This window comes from Aplysia californica, unplaced genomic scaffold (genome assembly GCF_000002075.1).
Source record: "Aplysia californica isolate F4 #8 unplaced genomic scaffold, AplCal3.0 scaffold00314, whole genome shotgun sequence".
In the NCBI taxonomy this organism is placed as follows: Eukaryota; Metazoa; Mollusca; class Gastropoda; order Aplysiida; family Aplysiidae; genus Aplysia; species Aplysia californica.
In genome coordinates, this window is record NW_004797584.1 from 659,556 (window position 1) to 676,049 (window position 16,494).

At 38.6% G+C, this 16,494-nt stretch overlaps 1 protein-coding gene across 2 annotated transcripts; it reads left to right on the forward strand.

Annotated features, from left to right (window-relative positions):
• The first annotated feature begins 58 nt into the window (after positions 1 to 58).
• Positions 59 to 14,862, forward strand: LOC101847121 (spindle and kinetochore-associated protein 2). Of its 2 annotated transcripts, XM_005102132.3 has the most exons (10): positions 63 to 261; positions 2,708 to 2,768; positions 3,530 to 3,613; positions 4,530 to 4,625; positions 5,435 to 5,509; positions 7,430 to 7,649; positions 8,103 to 8,239; positions 9,297 to 9,340; positions 10,322 to 10,397; positions 11,134 to 14,862. In XM_005102132.3, exons 2-10 carry the CDS (start codon positions 2,718 to 2,720, stop codon positions 11,191 to 11,193), a joined length of 843 nt encoding a protein of 280 aa, XP_005102189.1. In that variant the 5' UTR covers positions 63 to 261; positions 2,708 to 2,717; the 3' UTR covers positions 11,194 to 14,862. The 2 variants fall into 2 exon arrangements, with proteins under 2 accessions (XP_012940187.1, XP_005102189.1); XM_013084733.2 differs by lacking the exon at positions 3,530 to 3,613 and having other exon boundaries at positions 59 to 261.
• Positions 14,863 to 16,494: the final 1,632 nt, after the last annotated feature.

Below are 16,494 nucleotides of genomic sequence, written 5' to 3' on the forward strand. Positions count from 1 at the left end.
AGCAGCTTAATGATAGATGTCGTCATTTGATTGGCGAATTTTCTGTGCAGATAACTCTGCTTTCATTTGTAAACCAGAAAGAAACCGGAAGTAAACATAGAACTTTCAATTTTGCAAACCACTAAATGGCGCTATGATGACATACGTCAGCATAGGCTACTGCTGATCATGGACATCTCATAAAAATACGTCAGCATTATAGGTTCCCTACTGTATACAAAACAGTACATTCAAGGGCTGTTCATTGGGAAAGTGTTTAAGGTACTCTGTTATAACATTCACTATTCACGGAACAGATTTATCATTCATCTTTCTCCTAAGACAAGAATCTAAAAATCTAGATATCTAGATCTAGATCTACATTCTACATCTTCTAGAATCTAGATCTAGATATAGAATCTAGATCTAGACTTCTAGAGTACGAGATACCAGACCACGTAACAGTACAGTCAGTAGTCAGCTGTCGTCCCACGGCCCACAACAACAATAGGCAAATTCCGGGAAAAAGCTATTTTTGTACTATTGGCACTGGGAATAAGTAAAGCCTTTATTTTTGCTTGCAGAAATCTTCTTTTGGGAGTGGGGGTTCAAACCAAGTCGTCTTATACGTACACGAACAAATTCAGTCAATTAGCCGGACGGAAGCCGCTTCTCGTGTTCTCTCTCTCTTTCTTTCTCTCCCCCCCCCCCTCTCTCTCTTTCTCTGCCCGCAGACGAAATGCTCGCTTTCAACTCAGCGCTGGAATGTTTGTTTACACTTGTAGACTTGTAAAGTTGTAGGGCCTTTATTTTTATCTATCACTTATCACCAGCCGTCATGCGCTAAGCAAGTTTCGGCCCGGACAAGAGGGCAATTGAAACATCTTGGTTGTAGAGAATCTTTGATAACATCACAAAAACTGCATTTCTATTTTTAGTAACTTTGTCACCAGCACTGCGATTCTGCAATGAAAAATGATTTAAAGGGTGATAGATCATTTTTGTTCTGGCCTGGTCAACTTGTGATTGTGAGAGAAACCCCGGAAGCCTACAAGTAATATATATATGGAAATATGGGTGCCTTTTCTGTAGTTCCCACCCCCCTTATTTGAGCCTAGATCTACATCAAGATCTGTACGTTTGATGCGGGGCGAGCTAAGATATCAAACCTAACAACTGCAAAACATCAAATTATGTGTAAATTCAGGCCCCATGCCCCCCCCCCTCCCCCCACCTGAAACCCCCCCACCATACTTTTGTTAGAGTCCCCCCTGAAACCCCCCTACTCTTGGGGCCAAAACCGGTGAATAACAATTGCTGGGTGGGAACTTCTGAAAAAGCGCCGAAATATGTCCTCTATCTATATTTGGGCCAATCACTGAGGCTGAGGTGTGCTCGGCTAGGACGCTAGGTGGTCTCTATAGCTTCCTGTCACTCGGAAGGCTGTGAGGCCGTGTTTACCTTGCCTAGATCTAGTACTAGATAGAAGGCTATAGGGTGACCAGCTCTGGGTGGGTAGAAAAAGTAAAAGGCTAGCCACCTGAGTTGCTGAAATCCCCATGGGCCAGTAGCGTCAGGCTAATCGAGACAGAATTCGTTTAGATCGAGCGGCTTGCACCGGCCTACATTAAATCACTAAAACTAAAGATCTAGTTCTTGTCCATAATATAGAGAGAGATTCAAGAGGTCATTGTTGGCATCGCTAATCAAAAATGATTTTCAAGAAAATTTCAAAAATGTAAATACTAATAAAAAGGCTCATAAATTAGGCCTTACCAATTGAAAAAAAAACAGTTTATATTATAGGAGAAAAAATGGGGCATGCCTCCCGTGTGACCCCCCAGATTTTGATATTGATTATTTTACTTTCACTCCAGTTGCTTGGTAACGTAAGGCAAGGTGTAGACTTTTCTAAGATTTTCTTGTAAGTTCATTTTGTATGAAATTGAATATTACTCAGACTTACTTAAAGTAAGTTTAATATCATGTTGCAAATTATTAGTTTATGAAATAGGCCTAATTGTTGATTTCTACCATAATACAATAAACTTCACTGTGTACTGTGAAATTCGGATGTAATGATTAAACAAAGTACAAGTAAAGTTGTTTGGCCTGACCTTCAGTTTAGTTGAATCATGAATCCAAGTGTTCATTCAATTAATTGTGGGCAACAAGAGGTGTTACAATGGCCTACCATGGCAATCATGTTTGTTTAGATTTTTAAAAAATCAGCATACAATTCATTTATCTTCTATGTCTTCTAAGCTAGCCTTTTATTATACCGTAGCTGGGGGGGTGGGGGGTAGGCGGAGTTGAATAATTATGTCTATGACGCATGTGTATCTTTGATGTGGTGCAAGTGCGATCGATAGTCTCTGGGAATAGAGGATGGTTTGTTGCTGGAGAAAATGTGCAAAGTAAAGTCACATCAGTGGGGCTGTTCGCCTTGTAAGGGACTTTGATGAAACCCAGTTTGCTCATTTATGTTTTGCAGCTCATCATTCGCATAGGGCATGCTTTTCTTTTCACCTAAGGTTCATGATGCCATTAGCCGAAGACCACTGTACTTTTTAAAAGTAAGGCGTATAACTGCGCATAAATATAGAGGCTGTTAAGAATCCAACTTTATTTACTTAGAATCATACACTAACGGAGAAGAAGGTAAGGGTCGACCGATAATTTATCTTAAATTTTACTTTATTTCTATATTTGATCATCCTTCATTCAGAACTGTCACAATGGAAAAGGCTGTCGCTATGGAAAAGGCTGTGGACAACTTGGAATCTATGGTGAGTTTAAGAAAAGACCTGATTATATTCTAGCAGTGTAAGCCATATAAATAAGCTGTTAACTTCCTTTTTTACTTAAAAATTGTTAGTCGCTGAATTCCTGAATCCATGTGGTGAGATTGATTTGAATATTTTGCAGGTGTGGTATTGTAGTTTCAGTCGGTATGAGGTTGACATCATACTAAACTAGACTTTCTATCATAATTGAAAGCCTTTTTCGGTACTTCATAATTTTATTTATTCAAGTTTATCATGCAGTATGTTTGCTTCTAGATCTAAATTCTTTTAATTTTTCAAACATTTTAGGCCATTAGCACTACTGAATGACCATTATTGTGTCGATCATGTGCCTCTCTTTACTCACACAAAAGGTTAATAGCACCATGTTATAATGCTAAGAAAAGCTTCTATCTGGGACTGTGTGAAGTAGAAAGTTTCACTAATATATTTACTCATCAAACTCGAAATGAGTTCTACTGTGTGTCTGTTTGAACTAGATTTTGCATACTCCGTAAAGACATTCATCAACAGCTTCTGCATCAACTGTAAAATCTTCCACTAGCAAGTCCTCTTTTCTTACTGACAACCTGTTGTTGGCTCTGTCTTTATTGCTTTTTCCCATGGTTGATACACTTCTCTTTAACTAGAACTCAGCTTTTCCAGTTTTCAGCCTCTTGTATAATTGCAGGTCGTTAATGATTGCTATTATATCAATGATTAATCGACTGTTGATTGAAAGCTGTTTCGAAATTTACTTTCAGTTTAACAAAGCAGAAGCAGACTTAAATTACCTGTCTCGAAAACTAGAGTTCCAGGTGGAAAATGAGAAAGGACTTAATGCGAAGGTTTGTTTTTGATTATTTTCCTAGCTTTGAATAGGGTCTGTGACATATCGATGGATGAGTGCAAGAAGTGACTACTATATCCACTTTTGGTCGAAATGGAACTGAACACTTTGCAGAATGAAGAAACTGGGCAAAGCAGTACAAAATACCCCATCTGGGAGTCGCAACAGACATATATCCGGCCTGGCACAGAACTGCGCCTGGTGATCAGAACAGATAATTTTCACCTGCGCATTATTGCGCCAAGTGACAGCAAAGTGTTAATCGATATGGGTAGCGAGATTTTAAGTTGCTCTTCTATCTCTGTAAATATCTAAGCCATAGCTTATTTGAATGACAATGTAATAATTATAGAGATTTCAAAATTGTCAAAATTTCTAACTTATTTTTCTCAAAACTGAAAAGTGGATATATAGTCACTTCTTGCGATCAGCTGTCGATATATTTCTTTTAGTTTAAGGTTCTCTTTTCTTATCTTCATTAAATTCATTCAGCTTGGAGAGAGTTTTATATGTGACCACTTTACTTTTTTCTGTGCTATGAATGAAATAGTTTTACAGTTTTATCTGTTCATGCTGAATATTTTGAGGCCTGGAACTACATTTAAATACTTAAAAGTATAGCTGGATTGTGAAAAGGTTAAACTTTTTGTAAGTTTTTGCTTTTCCCTACAGTGAAATAATAGTGATGAATATGTTTAGATATTAATTTATTGTTTTAACCAGACTGTCAGTTGATGTGATGATAATTTGGCCTTTTAAAGTACAAATATATATTCTAGGCCCCTATTTTTTCTTTTATGCATTAGGCGTAGCAGCTCTGATCTAGGAAAAGAGTTTTGCCCAGTTTCTTCGTTCATGCCTTTTCGCAGTGTAATATAAGTCTTTAGTGTTAAGCACTACTTTTTTTTTGACAGCACAACCCTGTGAAGCTCATGAGAAAGTTGGAAGGAGTGAAAACAGAATTTGCCTCGCTAGTTCAAGATGTCTCAGAAATACAGACAGCTCAGAAGGTATGTGTTACGGAACACAACACTACCACATTTTAAAAACCAACATTTCGAAATAACAAATGGGAAACTCTTACCATAGGTGCTGGATACTTTAATTTTCTATAAGTGTAGTGCATAGTAGATTTCCAGCAAAATGAGTAGACTTTGGCTCTGTCCCTTCCTCTTCTCTGTCTGTCTTCCGACTGTCTCTAATCATATGACTAGTCAAAAAATGATATTGTTGTCTACTTATGTCCAACTATTTTTTTTCATGTTTTGTTTTTCATTCTCTGCATTAGAAACATTGCCTTTACATTGTTTTCATGTCATCGACATTTTAGCTATGCCTCATGTCAGTTTTGGGAGCTCTTATTTGCTTTTTTCACAATATTTAACTTTCTAGTGTTTATACAGTCCTTTTCTGCTTAATGGCAAAATTTGTCCTGTATTTTGCTGATTTGCCCTTTAACTACTACTCAATTCGACCCAACTGTCTGTCTTAAACCAATGAATTATTTTTATGTGGTTAGTATCCTCACTTGTTTTGTTTTGCAATGGAAACAAGACAGTTTCAGAATCGAATTGTGGGTGGTTGGCGGGTGCTCTGGTGTGGTTTGCTTCTTCTTTCCTGTCAAAACATCTATTGTCTTTATCCCCCCATCTCCTTTTTTTGTGTTTGTTACTCTCTTGTAACACCTCTAATCTTTGGCGCTTATATGACCTTATTGTGTTGCAAGTGCCGTAAAACTGGTACTAAAACTTTCAAAAAATGAATCAAATTCTTGTAACATGACTTTCTATATTTTTTTTGTTTTGTTTTCCAATTTCAGGAAGCTGTAGATTTTTTCAGGACTCAGCTGCTGTCACTGACCCAGATGTTGGGGAAGTTGGAAACCGACACCGGTGTAAGTCTTTCTTTTGTATTTTTCACAATGGTCCTAGTAAGTGGAGCTAAGGATGTGTTTTTTTTTGTTGGCGTACTTCAGTGTTGGAATAAGACAATGTTTGTCTTCATCTGTTCAAAACTCAAAACTACTGTGCACCATTTTTAAATATTTCTTTTTGGTGTGCTCTTTTTATTTGTTGTTTTTTGTTTGTTTTGGTGTGCTTTTCTTTTTTCTTTTTTTCTTTTTCACATTTTGCTTTTTGTGAACGTTTTGAATTTGGGATTTTTCCTTTACAACTTTTGTCTATTATGTTATTCCTGTCACATATATGTGTAAAGGAAAACACTATTCCCAGAAACCTCTTGGAATAGGCCAGAATTGTTCCCAGTGTCACTGGGAATGGGCCAAGAAACTATTCCCAGTGACACAGAGAACAGACAGGCCCATTAGATCTATTGTTCCCACACTGATCTACATGGGCATGTTGATGATGGGTTACTAAATTACATATACTAGACTAGATCTAAACTAAAGTAGATTCTGGTGTGAGAGGAAGAATTTTTAAAAAAGAAAGGAATGATTATTCTAATCTATTCTTGGTTGTTATTCAGTCGTAATTTAGATGTACATGTAGGCCTAGCCTAGATCAAGATCTAATACGGATTTTGGAGACCATGGTACAGGACAGGTGGAAATCCTTCCCGATTTTTTCTTCTAGATCTAGAGTCTAGATCTAAATCTACGATCAAGTCTATCCTAGTAAGAGAAGAGAACAAAAGTACTGAACTGAAGTGAAAAGAGTCTACAGTAGGCCTATACGTTAGAATAGAATCTCATCTAGAGATCTAGATCTTGACTCTAGGCCTAGAATCTTGATCTTTTGAAAAGCTACAAATTTCTCTTCAAACTCTTTGAAGGAGGAGAACTTCGTGCCCGCTGCCCACTTCCATCTTCATCGTAATTTTGTTTCGAAGTGAAAAGTGAAAATTCAAAGGCAAAGACATTTGATTTTTTTAATGCAAAAGAGTTCCGTTGCCACTGGGAATCGTTTCTGTACCTATCCTCAGTGTCACTGGGAATAGTCACTTTGATCTGTAAAATGCAACAATAAGACATTGTATGACAAGACAACCCTTGCTCTTTCCTTGATTCCAAAGGTACTGACCATGTCTCTCCTTTGTAGCATATCATCAAATAAGTCAAGATGTGGAAGGTGTTCGCCTCTCATTCAATAGGTCCCGGGTTCGAATTTCCGAATAGCGGCGGAAATTATTTTTCTCTAAAATTGTATCCTTTTACATCCTTTCCTGCTCTGTAACAATGTTCTGTCGTCTGCTTTTGCCTCCCTTTTCTGCCCCCATCTGCTCATCACCTTTGCCTTCTCTGGGCTCCTGACTCTTTCCGCAGCCTTTCTACTGCTGCTCTTTGGCTCCTTCTTTCTGCTGTCTTTCAGCCACACCCCTGATCTTTTGGTTCGTAAGATCTACACCTAGCCTTCTTGGCTAAAGGCAAAAATTCTTGGAGGTCTCGTGTGCAAGTTGCGCACGTTAGAGAACCCATGATGGTCCAAAATTGATAAGAGTAGGCTACGGTCGCCACTCAGGCAAAAGTTCAAAATTTCCTACCTACTGGAAATGTTTAATGTGTCCCACGCGCTCATATGACCTTATGTAGTTGCGAGGGCCGTAAGACTTTTACCAAAAACAAAAAAAGATGTGGAGTGGGGGGGAGTAGTACTTGGGCAGTCTACTTCCTTTACTCTCTGTCTACTTCCCAGACAAAGCTATATGATACATACGGCTTCAATCATCTCCGATATCCATGGACAGCCTAAGATTTTATCGTTCCTGTTGTTCTGATTCTATCTGTCTGTCATTTTCCTCATCCTATTTTTGTGCTCTCTACCCATATCTCTGGGTCTTTCTTATCGTGTTCCAGTGTGGCCCGGAACTTTCTGAAGCGACTGTGGGTCAGTTTGAAGAGCTCGCAGATCGCTTGGGCATTCCGAAAGAAGAAATTCTTCCTCCTTCCGATGCAGACTCCCCCGCTGGAGATGTAAAAAGCTGCCATGGTGCAGCGGAAAATGCTCAGGCTGTGCCTTCTAAGACTGCATCCACCTCCTCTGCCACAGAATCGACGGAAAGTTCAGATGCAAGCAGTAAGTGGTTTTTTAGCATGTTCATTTTTACATTGTATACATTTACATGATGTATGCTTAGACTAGAATGCTCTGTTTGGAGACCCCTTGTTTTTCTCTCCTCTTCCTTTGTTTATTTTACGATTTGTTCCACGGTGTTGTGGAATCGGGCACTGGTCAATTTTGGGGCAAATAGGGTTATTGGTGTCATCTTACAGCCTATTCATTTGCCTTGCTTTTGATGAATAAAATATTCATCTATGTTGAATAGATCTTCCTGTCTCTCTCTTTTTTATCCCTCGCTCTTTCTCTCTCTCTCTCTCTCTCTCTCTCTCTCTCTCTCTCTCTCTCTCTCTCTTTCTCTCTCTCTGACGGTTCTGATTGCTTATGAATTTGAACAATAATTCAATGGACAATTATCTGTACAAGATACATTTTCTTTTCTGAGTTCACCGATGTCTTGTCTGTTGTCAGAGGAAGAGCTGAGCCCAGAGCTATCGGCCTACGATCTAAGGGCAGACAACCCAGAGTTTGTGGAACTGACCAAGAAAGAGTTCATGTCTGTGTCGGAGCTGGTGCGGGGGCGTTCCAAGCTGGAGGAGGTTAATAAGGTACTTGTGCCGAGGGTCTCATGATTGGTTGTTCTGGTTCAGTTTTGTTCCTAATAGATATAGGGCTATTCCACGGTTACTGATTTGTCCTGTCAGTTACCGAAACTAAACACGTCACAGTGGGTGGTTGGCGGGTGCTCTGGTGTGGTTTGCGCCTTCTTTCCTATTTAACATCTTTCGTCATTATCTCCCCTTTTTCTTTTTTATGTTTGTGACTCTCTTGTAACTCCTCTAATCTTCTGGTGCTCATATGACCTTATGCAGTTGCGAGCGCTGTAAAACCTCTACTAAAGCTAAAACACGTCAGAATTTTTTTTTAATGATTTCATTTAATATGATTCTTTATATGTTTTTCAAATGTTCTGATCCTTTTGAGTTGAACTAAATTAATTGATATTGAATTACAGTGTTATCATTCTAAGAAAGTATTGTCCAAATGTCTTGTCTTTTACCTTGGAATAGCCCCATATACGAAAATTTGTTTGAAAAGTTTCCCTATAGACACACATTATAGCATATCTTTAGTTTTAGTTTCAGTTTTAGTAAGAGTTACAGCATTTGCAACACAATAAGATCAAATAAATGCGGAAGATTTGAGGTGTTACAAGAGAGTAACAAACGAAAAAGAAAGAGGATAAATAAGGATGACAGATGTTTGAAAAGCACTGCTGATGTTTGCACACTAGTGTCAATGTCTCTGTAGGCTGACGCGTGGCAGTAGGGCAACTCTTGGTTTGGTCAGGTTATAGAGATGGGCTGGTTCGTTATTTCAGGCGTTAATAAGAAGGAAAAGACTTGTTGGGCAAGAAAATTGGTTAGTTATAGCCGTCATTTCTTTATCGTATGTTCTATAAATGCGTCAAAATATAAATGACACAAAGAGAGAAAAAAGCAGGGCAAAGTAATGGGTTCTTTATTTCCGTCAGTACTTTATAGATGTGCTCTACTGTGTGTACTGTAACATTTGTTGTTTTAGGAATAATGCGGATATCCTAGATGTACTTGTTGAAACTTTCTGCGAGTTCAGTGTTTCTGCTTGCTTTTTGTTCCCTGACAGACTTTCCGATTGCTGTGGCAGCATTTCAAAGAAGAGGGCAACACGTAAGTTGAGAAATTTTTCCTGCTGTGTTATCTGAAGAAGTGACTGTTTTTTAACTAATAATCTTGACACAACGATCTGCATAAGACCTCTCTCAAAGATCACAATTCTGTGCCATCTTTCTAAATTCTTTTTCTTCCCTTTTTTTTTCTTTTTTTCCCCTCTAATTGCGAGGGGAATTTCACCAAGTTCGTCCTTGTTTCTTTATCTCTGCACAGCCTTTCTGACAAACAATAGGGTCATGTGCAGTAATGTCCTAATAATATTAATAATGAATAGCATTTGAATAGTGCCAATTCTCGCTCAACAGCAAGCTCTCTGCGCTTATTATAAGCCAAAAATGCATCCCTAACAGTCTGAAAAAACCTCAGTTTCAGCTTCACCTAGCCACCTCCATTGCTTCATTTAAACCAGCTTATCTTTGGTGATGAGTGAAAAGCCATTGCAGAAGAGGAGAGACAGAACTAGCAGTGTGAGCATAGAGAATTTATTAAGTTTTTATGAAAATTTAGTAAGACCCGTGTAAAAAACGGGAGGTTTTGACATCAATATCATGTTGAAGTAAGATAATATGGAAATAAACGTGTTTGTCACACCAGTGCGTCGGAACTATGTTTCCTTGCGCATTCAGCTAAGTTTTAACTGATGCACGCAGTTCAGCCAAGTGCCAGGCTGTATTTTCTGTTATTAATTATGTGTTTATATGATGTTATAATGACGTTATATAGGTGTACACGCTATGTGGGATTATCACTTGCCTGGATAAGGCTTAATGATTTACAATTTTTTTAAAATAAAATTTTTTAATTGGAGACACACTGGTGTAACGATGGTTTTGCTAAAGATGTAGATAGGAGTGGTTCGAGTAGCATTTTTATTACCATCAAGAGCAGGTTCAGGTTAGAGGCGATACACTTTCATATTTTCCTTCGTTATTCTTCTCTCCCCTCCCCCCCTTATGTATGTCTTCACCGTGGCTACAGAGATGCTTTAACCCCCAAGGACATGAATGCCAAAGGCATGCGGGTGACCGGAGCCACTGGTGTGGCAAAGGTTAAGGTGAGTGAGACGAACTCTGTAGCAATTTTGTGTTAACTTCGTATTATTGGCTGGATTGATATTCTCTTTTGAGTCGTAAAAAATGGAATAAGTTAATATGTGTACTATTATTACTGTTATTCATGCTTACATTGTAATTGAAAAGGCTTGCAGATGTGAGAAATTTGTTCTATACAGAGTTATATTTGTTAGTAATTTTGTATCATTGTCTTTTTAAATCTAAGATTGCTTAGAAGCTTTTTTGAGGTTCTTATGTAAACATCAGCTCTATATGAGGCCAAGGAAAATGTGAAAAAAGAGCTTCTCAATTAGTGTTTGTAATCAAACATTGAGTTCTATAAACTTCATAGTGATGCGTTACAGCAATTTTATGATGTACAAGAGAAAATTGGGGACCTCACAGTCCATTTGCTATGTGCATGCTAGACTGTATCTTTTTCTTTGATGTGGTTTTTTCTTCTTTTTTTTTTTCCTGTAAGAGTTTTACGGCGCTCGCAACTACATAATAATAATAATAGATAGCATTTGTATAGCGCATATCCCCGCTCAGCAGCAGGCTCTATGCGCTTTACACTATATTACATAAGGCCATATGAGCCCGTAATTTCGTTAATGTGTTAAGATGATGCCATGTATACACATTTTGCATCACAGAAGCTGGTGAAAGCACGCAGTCAATTTCTTCCAGTGTATAACCTACGAAGAATCACTTATCATTTCTCCTTGTGTTCCACAGGTCCTGAGAGCACTGAAGTTGTGTAGCATCAGCAAGGAAGGAAACGTGAAGCTTCTGTAGGATCGAGTTGACGAACTCGCTACTGCTGTTGTCCAGCCTGGAAGAAGACCTCATCTGACGGGTTCTCCCCTACCCTCCTTCCCTACTTCCCTTCCTTTCAATTCACTCAGCCAGGGTTGGCTCCGATATAACCCACTCAGCAGGACCTTTTTTAAAACTTTCCAAGGGGCTGTGGTTTGTGCTCCATCTCTTTGGATTTTTATTCCATATTTATTCCTTTAGGGAATGGGTAAGGGTGAGTGAATGTTTGTGTATGGGGGAGGGGAGTAGAGGAAGGAGGATGAGAAGGAGAATTTTGGAAATTGTCTTGAAAAATGACTGCCCTGGTAATGATAAAGATTGTTGATAATGGTGCTCCCAGAAATGTGTTTAGTTCCTTCAGTTGTTACAACCCGATGCAGTAAATGTTTTCACTTGTTTGTTTTTAAAAAATATTCGAGTTAAGTGCAATGCGTACAGCGTTGGAACTGGGGTGAGGGGGATTAATGTCGGTAATTTTTAAAGTTGTACGCCCTACTAGACTCCTAGTAGTAAATCTTTTTAGAATATTAGCATTTAATTTGTGAATCTGAACACCGAAATAATATGGCCCTGGCTTGGAATCTTGGACTTTCATGTGTTGGTCAAGTTTGGAACTGACTGTTTAACAGGTGTGAACATGATGTTCTGTTGGAATTTGGAGGTTTAGAGACCGTTGTGATGGAGGTGCTCTTTTTCTTTTTGTTTCCCCCGCGTGTGTTCTGATTTTGGTGCCGATATTTATAGGTTACGTAAAAATGTGTTCAAATGGTGCAAATTGTTATATTTCAAGAAGCACAAAACAAGAAGAAAAGAACAAGAAAAAGTGGAAATGTTGAGTCGGAGATGATAATTATGTTTATAATGATTGTGACTAGATCATGCTGCAATTCTGGAAATGATGTGCTTGTTTTTCTTAGTGTAAGTGATGGAGGTGTACAAAGTTACACGAGGCTCATTACTGATTACATGTCATTTTATTGTACGTTTCCTTTTAACACTTTTGCCTATGGTGCACGCTATAATTTTAATCCAGCTGAGACCTTTTGTGTCCTGCGAGTATACCCTCAGACTCGCAGATCTGAAGCTTTTTCTATAAGGTAGATCTGTGAAATGAAGGAATTTTTTTACCTTGAAACAGGTAAGGGCTGAGAAGTTGTATCCAAATATCAGTACTGGCATGCCTATTGCAAGAAAACCTACCTCTGTCAAGGACAAAGTTCAATCAGTTAGTGTCATAAACGATTCATGCATCGTGTGCACAAGCCAGAAAAGTAGTGCTCGGAGAGCAGCTCTGATTAGAAGGGATTTGGTTTACAAGCTAGATCCATCTACAGTTATTGTTAAACCACTTACATTAAATGTGACTCCTTGTAATGCGATGACTTCAGTTTTGTCATATGTTGTTCCCACTGAAGATCAGTACATGTGCCACGGTATATAACTTCTTGTTCTGTACTGTGGACATTTCTTTGTCTTATTTGTATACTAGCCTGCGTACCCGTTCTATGAGCGGAAAAATAATGTTTTTAAGACAAAAATTAAAGTTTGCGATGTAAATAAAAGTCTCAATACTGCAGTAATTTAAACAGTTATTTGTTTAAAACTGGATGGTTCTATTCTATACCTGAAAAAAAGAAAGAATTTTCAAAAGTGAAACTCACCTAACACTGATGTATATTGTCCAAAACCTCTGGATATACAACATTCCTGGTTTGACTGTTGGGTGCCAAGATGTGAACAGCATCTTTATCTCCAGTTCGGGGCATGGCTACATACAATATTCCATGTGAAAATACTGTGCATGTGAGATCTAGGCCAACTGTACGAAGAGACTGTCCCTGAGCTTTATTAATTGTGATGGCAAAGCATGGTTTGAGGGGAAATTGTTTTCGTTGGAATATAAAAGGTAATCCACTGTCGGTTGGTTGAAGTATAATTCGAGGAATCCAGTGTCTTTCATTCTTGTATAGTCCAGAAAAAATTTCAACCTCAACGGCGTTTGGCATGGTTTGTGTTTCAACACATCTTGTACCATTCATTAATTTTGGTGGGTTAAGAGAGAGGAGGATCATTACGAGCATACCGGTCTTTAATTTCAGAACATGGGGTGGAATGTTGGTCAGTTCAATGTAGTTCAGGAATTCCACTGGATAGTGGGTTGCATCGTCCTGGTTGAGTGCAGTATTTATAGACTGATAGACTTTGGGTGTAGACGACATCATGTCAATGAGTTTATTGTCTGCAAAATGGGGAAAAACTTGGTTGATGAGGTCTTCAATAGAAGTAGAAACTTTTCCAAGTTCGAGAACACTGATTTTGTCTGGTTCAACAACTTCAGTTTCCAATCTCCAATAATAATTTGGAGAACGAGGCATCTTCAAAGTCACCATGTACGTGAACATGCATGTTTGTTGTGAGGTTCTGTGTTTTCACATCTGGCCACAAATAAGACTTTTTAATGCACGCGTTGACAATGTCGGCTCTTGTGCCAGATCTGACTTCTTGCAAAATCTGTTGAAAATCTCCACATAAGAGAACCGGACCGGAATGCCAGCCATTGTATCTGTTGTAGAGTTAATATCTTGAAACATCCAGTCCTTAGCTTCAAAGACAGCCTTTCGTTGCTTCCACGTTTTCCTCTCTGATTCCCACGTAAAAAATAGAGGTACATCTGAGTACTGTAGATTTACTGCAAAAGCATTCTCTTGGCAAAGGTTGAAAAAGGCTGTGTAAGAGTAGTTGATGGGGGGCCATTTGTTGCTCTCTCAAGTGCAGTTTGTGCATTGAAGTAAACACGCTGTCCATTTTCCAAATGAATAGCAAGCTGTATAAAACTTGGATGCCTCTCATGTACATTGTAGTGGGAATTTATATATCCTCCAAGTGCATATTTCAACATTGATATGACAGTTTAGTTGTCACAAAAGCCACGGGTTATATGGAAAAATCCTTTGATTGTCGACATCCTTTTGAGTTTGTTTCTCATTGACTGTTGAAATTATAGTTGCTGTTTTTCCACTGTCATCTGGACTCCTCCGTCTATACTTTGGGTAAGAGTCAACACTATGTTCTGTTTCCTTTATAAAGGGCTTTGGGAACGCTTTTGAACATTTCCCATTTTTCATGCAAACTGAAGAAGTGTTGTTTTCTCCACATGGACCATGGAACATATTGGAGGTCACTATTGAGTAGAGATTTGGATCACATGTTTTGTCTGGAATCTCAGAACAAACAACGTTGTCAATTGTACCGGGCATAATTTTGCTTTCCTTTGTCAGCCAGAGCAAAATATGTGAATGAGGGAGACCTCTTTTTGGGAATTCAATTGAATACAACCACGCCTGTAGTTTTCCAAAGGCACCTTGTTTCAAAAGATGCACGAGGTTTTGCAATTTCAACTTGAAGACGCGCACTGTCAAATCTGGCCTGTCATGTGCTTGCTGTCCCGGTTAAAGATGTTCTTTTATTTCAGTCCATTTTGGATTTGTTGTCATAGTAATAAACAAATCTGGTCTTCCTTACAAACGAACGTATGTCATGGCATCCTGTTGTCTTTCAAACATACAACATGGTCCACCTGTGAACGTTGCTGGCAACACAACTTTCTGTCCTATATTTCTTAGATCACTGCCTGCTGAAAAAAAAAAAGCATCACGTAGCTCTCTGCAGTTGTCGGCTCTCAATGAACCCGGCTCTCGCCTGAGAAACAGTAATCTTTCACTTTAAATTTTTACATAGACATCCACAATGAATTGTTGAAGCAAATGCCTGGCTAAGAGATGATAGTATCCTTGTCTTTTGAAAAGATAGAATTTATAGAACTGCGGTTGGGTCACTTGTTTGTTCATTTTCACAGTTAGACTCCATCTGTCACTTCCTGTTGGGAATATTTAGGGATATTGCAGTGGATTGTATGCTGGGTGCAGTTCGCAGATTCGTTTTAAGCTGTTAGTTTTGTAGCAGATTAGAATATCACAATGCCCAACTGTGGTTCATTTGGCATAAGAATAGCAACTTCTTTACAGGACGGTGCATTGTAACGTCTCTCGTGCTCACCGAGTGGTCTAGCATTTTTATGAATTGGTGTGTTGAAATTTTGAAGTCCATTTTGAGATGCATATATTGGTATGCAGCCTTTATTTCTTTGATGTATTTGTTGTGTGTTTGTAGACTGTCTTGTAACAGATTGATTACATTGCGTTTAAGACTGCAGTCATGTGTCATCGTCATTCTGGATTTTGTTTGGTCCTCCGAGTCTAAAAAATAAACCTGCAAAAACTGTTCATTTTCATGTTCTGTTGGAAGTAATGAGCCAACCAAGTGATAAACCTGCCCTTGCACACGGAAATGAAAAATTATACATTTTGATGTTGCTTAAAAAATGCTCAGAGTTTGGGGAATTACCCATGAACAGATCTTTAATTTCTGGTGGCAGAGGTGGTATGGATCCAGTTTATGTTTCCCATTCCCACAGCAAATACTATTTGTTTCTCCTTGAAACTTTGTAGGATTACAATGATTGCACACTTTTGTCATTTGTCCAATAGAGCAAGTATTGTCAAGATTTAGATCAGCATCATTGTATGTAAAGGCTGGTGGATTTCTACTGAGCGTATCAGTATCGGGTTGATCTTCTTCTTCCTCTTCGTTTACTTCCTATACTTCTTCTCCCTCTGTATTTTCAGTGTTCACCGCTGATCTATATCTAGATCTACTCTGCCTTTGTCTCTTAGCCACAGGTGTCATTTGTCCAATCGTTCGCCGTTTGGGTAGCATTGTGATTTTCTTCTCATCTAGATCTAGATAGGTCTAACATACACACATACCTGATATACTGTCTTCGTCTCCTAGCCACAGGGCCACAGCACAGCCTCTACATTAAAATCTATCCCAGACTTAGCTACAGTACAGGTGCTAATCATAATCAGACCTGCCGTTTGGTGGCATAGTATCTCTAGCTCTAGACCTAGATCTATCACAAAGATACATCTTCTAAGTCTTAACTACCGCAGAAAAGTGACTTCTGTAAGCGATCTGCAACATCTCTACTGTACTGTAGACGCCCAAAGAAGATTTGTTTATTTCCGGCAGAAGAGCAATTTTTATGCCATGGAAAACGAAATGTCTTGAACACTGCATTGAAATGACGAACAGGAAAATCGTAAACGGCCGATAGTGTTTTCTATTTTTCTTTTAAAAAATTTAGGTGAATGCAAGCACGGACTTACTGACTTGATAGAAACTTAGCTTGGTCTTTGAACTTCCTTCAGTAATTTTTTC

Bases quoted from the DNA above. Each gene is read 5' to 3' on its own strand.
- LOC101847121 (XM_005102132.3), top strand. From the start codon at position 2,718: ATGGAAAAGGCTGTCGCTATGGAAAAGGCTGTGGACAACTTGGAATCT. The intron at 5,510-7,429 runs GTAAGTCTTTCT...ATCGTGTTCCAG, and splicing joins AGTTGGAAACCGACACCGGT to TGTGGCCCGGAACTTTCTGA. The intron at 8,240-9,296 runs GTACTTGTGCCG...GTTCCCTGACAG, and splicing joins AGCTGGAGGAGGTTAATAAG to ACTTTCCGATTGCTGTGGCA.